Source organism: Octopus bimaculoides, chromosome 6 (assembly GCF_046866305.1).
Source record: "Octopus bimaculoides isolate indiv1 chromosome 6, ASM4686630v1, whole genome shotgun sequence".
Taxonomy (NCBI): domain Eukaryota; kingdom Metazoa; phylum Mollusca; class Cephalopoda; order Octopoda; family Octopodidae; genus Octopus; species Octopus bimaculoides.
The window spans coordinates 13754163-13765327 of record NC_142933.1 but is presented as its reverse complement, the minus strand read 5'-3'; the positions used below and the strand labels follow the sequence as shown (position 1 = coordinate 13765327).

Below are 11165 nucleotides of genomic sequence, written 5' to 3'. Positions count from 1 at the left end.
AAACACACAATGAAAAGGCCCCTTGGATTGATAGAATAGCTACAGACCTAGACTCCTTAGAGGAGCAAAAGTGGGAGGGGGTCAGGGTAGAAGATATAAGATCTGCTCTCAGGAGGTCAAGCAAATGGAAGTCTCCAGGAAAGGATAAAATTCCTAACTTCTGGTTGAATGCCTTCCCAGAAAGCCATGAACTGCTAACAAAACTTTACAACGATGTTTTGCAAAATCCTAGTTTGATGCCCTCTTGGCTAGTTAATGGTTTAACATTCCTGCTTCCAAAAAATGAGGAAACAAACGAACCAAAAAATTATCGCCCCATAACCTGCTTAACAACAATGTATAAGACGCTAACATCTGTCCTAACCGAGTACACCTATAGTTTTTTAATAGAAAGTAGCATATTCCCTAATGAGCAAAAGGGATGTAAACGTGGATCTTATGGTTGTAAAGATCAGCTACTCATCAATAAGATGATCTTAGAAGATTGTCACAAGCGACACAAAAACTTGTCAATAGCCTGGATAGACTATAAAAAGGCCTTTGATAGCCTACCACATAGCTGGATTAGGAAATGTCTGGAAATGTATAAAATAGCTCCTACTCTGCGAAACTTTTTATCTGTAAGTATGAGATCATGGAGAACCACACTGATGTTGAACAATGACAATGAATCTCTAAATGCTGGAGATGTAAGAATTTCATGTGGCATTTTCCAGGGTGACTCACTATCACCACTCCTCTTCTGTCTAGCCCTAATACCGCTCTCAAAATTGCTCAATGATGCACAGTATGGTTATAAAATATTTGATAAAAATATAAATCATCTCATTTACATGGATGATTTAAAGCTCTTTGCAAAAAATGACCAACAACTCAAAGGCCTACTAGCGATTGTTAAACAATTCAGTGATGACATCAGGATGCAATTTGGCCTTGATAAATGTGCAAAAGCTATCTTTATCAAAGGAAAAATGACAAATACATCTAATGTGAACCTTGACCAGCAAAATGTCATAAAAGAGTTAGAACCAGCGGAGAGCTACAAATACCTAGGGGTAATTGAAGGGGACAATATCAAGCACTCAGTGATGAGGGAAAGGATCAGAAGAGAATGTTATCGCAGGGTGAGAGCAATACTGAAGACAGAGCTGAACGCGAGAAACAGGATCGAAGCGATCAATGCTCTAGCCATACCAGTCGTGACTTACAGTTTCAACATCGTTAACTGGTCAATTACTGAAATATGTAATGTTGACAGAAAAATACGAAAACTGTTGACAATGCATAGAATGCACCACCCTAAGGCAGATATAGAACGTCTTTATCTGCCAAGAAAAGAGGGAGGTCGAGGACTACTACAGCTGGCATTATCAATGAAGGTAGCCACAATTGGCCTAGACACCTATATGAAAAACTCTGAGGACTGGATGCTAAAACTTGTCTTAAAATATGAAAGCAAGAAAGCATCTTACTCAGTAACAAAACAGGCAAAGGAATATCTAAGTGAATTCCAATTGCAACAAATTCAAGAATTAGACGAACTAGAAACACCTACAGAAAAAGCTAAGCGCTTGAAAACCCGTGCTAAAATTGCTGCCTTAGCTATTATGACTGAAAAATGGCATGGAAAACCTCTCAATGGCAAATACCCAAAGAGAGCGAATAATGCAGATATTGACAAAGCCCTTACCCACCAATGGTTAATGGCCTCTGGATTGAAATCAGAAACAGAGGGGTTTATCATAGCAGCCCAAGATCAATGCCTACCTACAAAGAACTACCAGGCCAACATATTAAAGAACGGCAGCTCCCCATTATGTCGTATATGCCAACAACAAAATGAGACCATCGATCATGTTGTCTCCATGTGCAGTCTGCTTGCGCCTACAGAGTATCTCAACAGGCATGATAGAGCTGCACAATATATTCACTGGGTAATATGCAAAAACCTGGACTTGCCCCATGATAAAAACTGGTGGGAACACAAACCACCCCCAGTACTTGAAAATGATCACATTGCACTCCTCTGGAACTTCACCATTCAAACTGACAGAAAGATAGACGCAAATAGGCCAGACATCATACTGAAAGACTTCAGACAAAAATCATGCCTCCTCATTGATATGACTGTCCCAATTGATATAAACGTATCTGTCAAGACCTACCAAAAACTGAGCAAATATAAAGATCTTGAAATAGAAATTAGCAAAATGTGGAATCTGAAGACGAAAACAATACCTATTGTCATAGGTGCCCTGGGAATGACAGCGAAACGGGCTGATTACTACCTAGCTCAGATACCAGGAAACCCCAAAATGGCTGAAGTCCAAAAGATAGTGCTCATGGGAACTGCCCATATCCTACGTAAAATACTGTCTATGTGATCTCAAATTTTAAAGCAAACATAATTTTCTTATGGTTTCTTAAACATTCACTTGAACAAAACTGTACAAATCCAAATATATGGTACCCTAGGCATAACACCTACATGAACTTCTAACTTGTTGTCTCTTGAGGTCTCTGGGTGAGACTTGGATCCAACTTGTACAAATGCAAAAAAAAAGTCAAACATAAAATAATAATAATAATCATAATAATAATAATAATAATAATAATAATAATAATAATAATAATAATAATAATAATAATAATGATAATGATAATAATAATAATAATCATTGTAATAAAAATGATAATGATACTGATAATGATAATAATAATAATAATAATAATAATAATAATAATAATAATAATATTTTTCCCTTCTCAAAGATGATCCCCGATGTGCAAAGAACCCAAATGGCAACAATCCAGATGCTCGTAATTGCGCTCAATTTATAAACTGCTTTAATTCCACGTCAATGGGTCTGCAGAAATGTCCTGAAGGCCTTTTCTTCTCGACAACCAACTTCACCTGTGAATATCCTGAAAACGTCGTCTGCGGTTCACGATTCACATCACCTGAATACCGTAAGTACTGGCCAAACTGGTGCACATTACTAAGAATACAAGCTTAGGGAAACTTAATCAAAACACTTAAATTAAGTTACGGATTAAGCTAGAATTAAAGGTATTGCAGAATTTGAACGTGTATAAGTCACACTCGTATTTGATTTTAACTAAAAAAAAAACAACAAGAAAAAAAACCAGAACTATTCACAACAGCATCCATCTCACGTGCTGCATCATAGAGGGAGTAGGTAAGGACGTTGGCAAGGGTGAGGCCGTGATCAATTTGGACCAGTCGGAAGGTTTTGATAGTGTCGACCACCAATAATTGGAGGCTGTTCTCGTGGTATCGGGTTTCAGTCTCGTTTCCATAGGTTTGATCGCTGCAATGTACAACGACATCTGATTTGTGGTCAAAGTAAATGGCCACCTATCGGAATCGTTTAGCATCGTTCGTTTCGATCCGTCAAGGGCTGCCGACCCTCGCCTCTTCTGTACGTACTGGTGTGCAACTTATACCCGGGGTAAAGTTTGAATATGATGGGTAAAAATTTTATATGAAGATTTAAAGCTAAATTAAGGGTGCGACAGATACACGAGTAAATCCGGTACTTTACTTACTTTGCCTCTTATCTATGCATTATAAAGGCCTTTACTTCACTAGATTACTTACATGCCCTTTAAACCCAGGCCCGCTCGACTCGTTACTCTTTTCTGTGATTCTTGCTGTGTATCTCTCAACCTCCTCCCGCAAAATGCTTCTCTCCGCCTGGGTTGTTTTCCCCATTGTATGGGATTCACGTGCCCCTGTTGTTGTTGGGGTTCTACTAAACGTTCAGTTCTATCAAAAGGTCTCTGTCGATGGGGGTGCGCTGTAGGCTGCAGACGTGGCTGCGTACCTCCCGCTTTTTGGGGGCAGAAGGCTCTCAGGCAGCTTGTGAGCACACAGGGGGTCACATCTGGGCTTCCTGCCTTGCACGACGACATACAGTTCCACCCTTTTGGGCAGCTGGATCAGGTGTGGGATGATGACGATATTTTCTGGTTTCACATGGATTAATATCTCCAAGTTGATCCCACACCAATTCTCCCTGCTACTCCGTTTTATCACCAGGAGTGACTCTGGGTCCTATGCAGCACAGACAATAATCTACCAGACGTCTACACCTGGTGGCACACTGTTTACCCTAATTCTCGTCGTTCTCTTCGAGAGGTGGGTGGGATGCAGGACCCACTCCTCAGTTCACCTGAGTGACACTGCGTGCCTTCGCGTGAGGTCCTCACTTTTAAAGAGAGCCTCAATGCTAGCAAATTCCTTCCCTCTCTGTATGTGAGCCACATCTGTTAAAATTTCGCCGAGAGCCTTCTCGACGTGACTGATGGAGGCTACATCGGATCTCCCACTTTTCCATGATACACATACTGTCTTTTTCTCTTTTGCCTCTATTGTTTCGGTAGGTATGGGCACTAATGCCCCCCCCCCGTCAACTTTGATGATGTTTTTTTGCTTCTGAAAGTTCTCGAATTTTGTCCTCGAGAAGGATTGCAAACATTTCTTTCTTCGTGTTTCCTACATCAGCAAACCTCTTGTTTTGTTATTGTTTTTTGTTGTTGATGTCGTCAACGTTGCTGATTTTGTTGTTACTGCTGCTGCTACTGTTGGTGTTGGTGTTGGTGGTGATAGTGATGGTGGTGGAAATGTGGCCACCTCCACCGTTGCCGCTCTCCACACCGCTGTGACCGCCTTCAGTTCTTGTGTTATTTTCTCCGCCAGAATACATTGTGTTCTGAATTGCGTTGCTGTTGCTGCAGCTGCTGCTGCTACTACTACTACTACTACTACTACTACTACTGCTACTACTACTACTACTACTACTGCTGCTGCTGCAACTACTACTACTACTACTACTACTACTACTACTACTTCTACTACTGCTTCTACTACTACTACTACTGCTGCTACTACTACTACTGCTGCTACACTACTACTACTACTACTACTACTACTACTACTGCTGCTGCTGCTACTACTACTACTACTACTACTACTACTACTACTACTACTACTACTAGTACTACTGCCTCCGCCGCCGCTATCTCCTCCGTCACCACTGCTGTCACCGCCCGCGCTGCTGTTGCCGCGCCACCACTGATGTCTCCGCCGTCACAACTGTTGCCAATGTTTTCACTGATGCTACTCCTGTGGACTTTTCTGCCCTTCCTTTTCTCCTCCCCCTCCTGTAATGTTGTCAGTAACAGAGGGATGAAGAGGAAAAATCTTCAGCATTCAAAAAAATTTTTTTCAGGAGCGGCAATTCTTTTCGTAACTCTTCCAAGATGCGCTCCGCCATCTTGTTTATTTATATTGGATCCAAACACCCATCGAATGCATTTGGGGGTCATATGTAGCCCTGCTAGGGACTAAATAATCACAGGAACCAATGCCAGATCCCTAGTGTTTCTATTAACAAACCGGAACAATGTTTAAACTAAAATAACAGCAACAAACGGATATAAACAAGAGTTTTAAACAAGACTTACTTCGGCCGTTCGAAAATACCTCTGTCATGTTCAGCAGTAAATATAATAATAATAATCATTTCTACTCTAGGCACAAGGCCCGAAATTTTTGGGGAGTGGGGCCAGTCGATTAGATCTATCCCAGTACGCAACTGGTACTTAATTTATCAATCTCGAAAGGATGAAAGGCAAAGTCGGCCACGGTGGAAGGCGAAATACTGCTAACCATCTCGTCCGGCGTGCTAACGATTCTGCCAGCTCGCCGCCTTAATAATGATAATAATAATAATAATAATAATAATAATAATAATAATAATAATAATAATAATAATAATAAGGATCATTTCCCTTTGGCCGGCACATTTAAAAAATAGTTTTTTGTAACTAATTGGTAGAATGTGTCACATAAAACATCATTTACTCTTGGCGTTTTTGAGAAAATTGTGTATTTTCGAAGTTATTTCGTGTTAAAGTTGTCGTATTTCGTCTATTGAGGTGAAAACAATTACTGCTGTTGTTTGTCAACAACAACTTCCGGTGGTATATATTTCGTTTGTTACTGTTATTTCTGATATATTTACATTTGAGATACACGTGTGTATAGTTTAATCAATTCAGTTATTAGTCATTTAAAAAAAATGTTCAGTTTATTTTGTTTGTGAAAGTATTTTCGCTTTGTTTTAGCATTTTCGAAATTGCCTATTTTGGGAATAAAATTACTGCCGTTGTTTGTCAACAACAACTATCGGCGGTATATATTTCGTTTGACACTGTTATTTATGGCATCTTTCGTGCGTTTATTTTATTAACTTCGAAAGAATGAAAAGTAAAGTTAACCCCTTCAGGATTCGAAATCAGAATGTAAAGCGACCGAAGAGATGCTGCTAAGCATTCTGTCCGATGCGCCAACAACTCTATTAGTTGACCATAAAGAGAAACATATACATGGAAGTTACAAAGATGTGTGACGTAAGCGAACTAAATACATAAAAAGGATGGGAGAGTAAGAGATATGCAATATGTATAACTGTGTGCGGGTCATTGTACAGTGTGTGTGTGTATATATATATATATATATATATATATATATATGATTATAGGAAGAAAAGAGATAAGCGATCGGGATGGGCCTTATGTAAGAAGAGAAAAAATAGAAGCTAAATTGTGTTGGCGAGTGAACACATATTTACGAATCTGTCACGTGGCTTTCTTTTCGATGTTGTCTTTATGTGAAGCAGTATCACTGTCCCTTAACGGTGAACTTGGATAAATAGGAAGAAGCACTAGCATAAATAAATAAAGAATATTTTGTTTATATTCCACAATGAAATTTAAGGGAAATATTTTTTAATATATGATATGAAATTAAGGGTGGAGGCGCAAAGGCCCAGTGGTTAGAGCAGTGGACTCGCATTCGGAGGATCGCGGTTTCGATTCGCAGACCGGGCGTTGTGTGTGTTTATTGAGCGAAAACACTTGAAAGCTCAACGAGGCTTTGGCACAGGGTGGTGGCGAACCCCTGTTGTACTTTTTCGCACCAACTTTCTCTCACTCTTTCTTTCTGATTCTTCAGTAAAGTTGCGATGGACTGGCGTCTCGTTCAGCTGGAGGGAACACATACGCCATAGAGACCGGGAAACCGGGCCCATGAGCCTGGCTAGGCTTTAAAAAGGGCGAGAAGGAAGGAATGAAATTAAGGCAGCGAGCTGGCTGAATCATTAGCACACAGAGAAAAACGCTTAGCATCATTTCGTCTGTCTTTACGTGCGGGGTTCAAATTTCGCCGATGCTGACTTTGTCGTTTATTCTTTCCAATCGATAAAATAAGCTTCAGTTGAGGACTGGGGTCGATATAATCGACTTTACTCCTTCCGCTAAATCACTACCTTTGTGCCAAAATTTGAAACCAATACACTACATGAAATCAAGGCGGTGAGCTGGCAGAATTGATAATACGCCGAGCCAGAAACATGCTTAGGAGCATTTTGTCTGTCTTTACGTCCTGAGCTCAAATTTAACAAATGTCAACTTTATTTTCTTCCTTTCGGGGTCGATTAATTAAGTACCAGTTTAGCATTTCAGTCAATGTAATTGGTTTTCCCCTCATCCGAAATTGCTCGCCTTGTGCCAAAATTTGAAACGAATACACTACATGAAATAATTTTTCTGTCTTTCTATTAACAGGTCATCTGCTTAAAATTGGAGAAAGCTGTCGGAATGAAGGAACACATTTAATCCCAAATCCTACAGATTGTCACAGATATTATCAATGCCAAGGCGGTTTAGATACGCCCAAAGCGTGCTCTCCAGATCTAGTTTTTTCGAAAAAAGACCAGGCCTGCGTGCAACAGTGGGAAGCCCCAGACGTCAAATGTTGATAGAAAAACGAAATCTTTTAGTTTCGCAGCATTTAAAATAATTGAGACAAATAATGTCCTCTTGTATAAAGAAAGTCCAATGCAATTAGAAGTTGGAATTTTGTTTCGATTACCAGAAAAACCAACAAACCATTTATTTTCATTAATACTTTTCATGTTCTGACGAAAATAGCAGCCATCGTTAATAAATCAAGAGACGGTTGAGAGAGGATTTGAAGTAATTCAACACATGATTCACTTTCTGAATAATAAAACGCTTCACGGGTTCTTACGTTCGAATCTGTCAGAAAGTATTGACCATGAATAATTACCTTATTGTAAAAACTTCATTAGAAATCGTGAAAGAATAAAGAGAAAAGAGATTGCTTGTCAAAAATGTGTTATTTTTTAATTGTATACATACGTACGCACACACACATGAGGAGTAGATAGACAGCCGACGACTGATGAAGGGTCGTTCTTAGTTTTCCTTGTCCTGTTTTCCATTTGTTTCTCTCGTTGTTTGCGTATTGAACCCATTTGTTGTCGTATTTCATGTTGTTTACTGTTGGTGACGTCCTGTACCCATATATGCATGTATATGTTCGTATATATATATATATATATATATATATATATATATATATATATATATATATATAATAATAATAATAATAATAATAATAATAATAATAAACGTAGTTAAACGCAGGTGTTATTCAAATTCTTTTACTTCCGACATATGTTTCGATGACAACATTGGTATTATTTCAGAAGGAATAAAATTGTGTAAAACAATGCAATCTTCTCATCAGGGAAAGAAAGAAACCAAACACATCAATAAGACGTTTTAACAGAATGTGTTGACTGCGTATATGATGACAGGAACGCTATCAAGTTTGTTTTAAAAAAAAAAAACCGTTAGTAGATATAACGTCAGAGGTAGTTTATACAAAGAGAAAGAAAGAAATTACCAGAAAACTAATGGGGGATTACCGGTAAAAATGCAATAAAGAAAGCCAATCTTGAGACTAAGAAAATTATGGAGAAATATGACTAACATATTAGTCTGTCTTCATATATATATATATATATGTATAAATTATTATTTCTTATATTTAATTGTTTATGTTATCATTTTATTTACTCCATGTACCCCGACCTTATGGACACCCTGTATATATATATGGAGTAAATATACATGGAGTAAATAAAATCATAACATAAACAATTAAATATGAGAATATAAATCCCCATGTACCCAAACTTTGTGGACACCCTGTATATATATATATATATATATATATATATATATATATATATATATCGCGGGGTTTTAATTAAAATCATCCCAACTTAGCATGGATCTGTTAGATCACCTCTAAAACAGTTTAAGGGCAGCAGTCCTCTTCTAAAACAGTGGCTACTACTACTACTACTACTACTACTACTACTACTACTACTACTACTACTACTACTACTACTACTGCTTGTAGTTCCGTTGGTTTTATATTTTTAATCATTTTGTACCGCTACTTCTTATTTTTCCAAACCCTTCTTTTCATTATAACTTCTATTTTAGAGTGTTATTCCCCGTTAAACTAAAGAATTCTGATTAAATAACAGAGAAAGAAAGAAGTATTGACACAACCTTTTTCTTTCTTTCTTCTTCCTTTAGGAGTGTTTGTCTTAAATATTCTGTCCATACTTTCATATGTTTACACAGATGACACTGTTTGATGAGACCCACTGACGTTAACTTCCATAATACCACCAGTCGCTCTTAATAACGCGTTTTCTTTTTATATTCTCAAAGAATACATATATGTCCTCTGAAGTGGTTTATATAAATGGCCGATTTCTATCCCTAAACCTTTTTATAAACTTAAATAGGTGTTCCTTGACTTTTGTTCTCCTTTGTTTCTGCTCGTCTATCATCATCATCATCATCATCATGGTCGTCGTCGTCGTCGTAATTGTTGTTGTCATTATTTTCATATACACTTAACAGATTAGACTGTTGGAAAAGAAGCGAATCCTAAGATCGAGCTGCAACAAGTAACCTTAGATTCCAAGAACCCTCCTAAGTATCTTAGCTGTCTCTAATAACACTGTTTTCTGAAACTGTACTAAACTGGTTATTATACCTGTTTCCTCTATCCATCTGTTCAGATATTTAGGGATAGTTCCCAATTGACCTATAACTGCTGGGATATATTTTGCCCGCACTTTCCATAGTCTCTGTAAGTCAATACCTTGGTCCTGGTACTGTGAGTCAGTCTCTAACCAAAGTTCAGTATCAATTCCTTGATACTGAACTTGGTTAGAGACTGACCCACACGCATGCGCACAGGGAAACAAAAAGAACGGTGTGTGAATAACGGAGTCAACAACTATTGAAAAGGTTGCAAGACGCAACGAAAATTTTAGAAAAATTAAGAAAGAAATGAGTGGAAATTTTACCGGTGTGTGTGTTAAATTATAAGGCACTAAAAGAGATTGACCCTCCCCAGACACAACAGAATTGTTATTATTCATTCATTCTTTTAACTTCTCCTGATTTATCTATCTCCTCTCAGCCCCGTCCCGCTGCATAGAGACATAATACTTTTCTCAACACATGAGCTGTTCCAAATATTGCTGCCAACTTAATACTTATGATGTTTGGTATTTGCCACTTTCGTTGCCAGAATATTGCTCTCTTTGAGATGGTCTCAAGCGGAACGATCATAGTAGGTACCACACTCATTTTTGAGGCGCTATGGATTCTTTTCACTTCCAATCCTAGGTCTTTGTTCTTCCCAACTTTCTCGACCGCTGTCTTCCCAATTCCAGTCTGCGTGAATAGATTCGTTGATGAAGGTTTATTCTTGTAAAGTAACGTATTACACCTACAACTCATGTGTTGATGCCTCTAATCAGGTTCTCTCCCGTTAGCTTAGATCCACATAGCTTTTTCACTCTTCTGGTATATTCAGAAAAGCTTTTCTCTTTCACTTTGGTGTTTATCATTAGGCCTAACTACAAAACACCAAGATACTTGTAACCATCTCTTTCTACTTCTCTTATCCGCTCATCATCTGGAAGTTGTACTCCATTTCCATCTACTTTTCAACCTCTCTTCAGTTCAATAACAGCACATTTCTCTATATAAACGCCATTTGGATGTCTTGAGAGAAAATTTATACTGTCTGAATATGGGAACCCAATTGAACTCTGTTAGCTTCGTAAAGCTTCAAATTGTCCAATAACTAGCAGATAATTGATTGGCTAACGTTTTTCTGCAGTTTGTAATTAGTTTCGATTTTTCTCAGCACCATGGAGTAAGAGTGACATAGA

At 38.2% G+C, this 11165-nt stretch overlaps 1 protein-coding gene across 1 annotated transcript in view; it reads left to right on the top strand.

The window, feature by feature from the left end:
- The window catches only part of LOC128248162 (peritrophin-1-like), a 13520-nt gene extending 5297 nt beyond the window's left edge, over nucleotides 1-8223 (top strand). Inside the window, exons 2-3 of the mRNA XM_089353496.1 lie at nucleotides 2773-2970; nucleotides 7654-8223. Of these exons, the coding sequence (XP_089209622.1) occupies nucleotides 2773-2970; nucleotides 7654-7847 (392 nt within the window). The 3' untranslated portion in view covers nucleotides 7848-8223. The remainder of the gene's footprint in view (nucleotides 1-2772; nucleotides 2971-7653) is intronic.
- Nucleotides 8224-11165: the final 2942 nt, after the last annotated feature.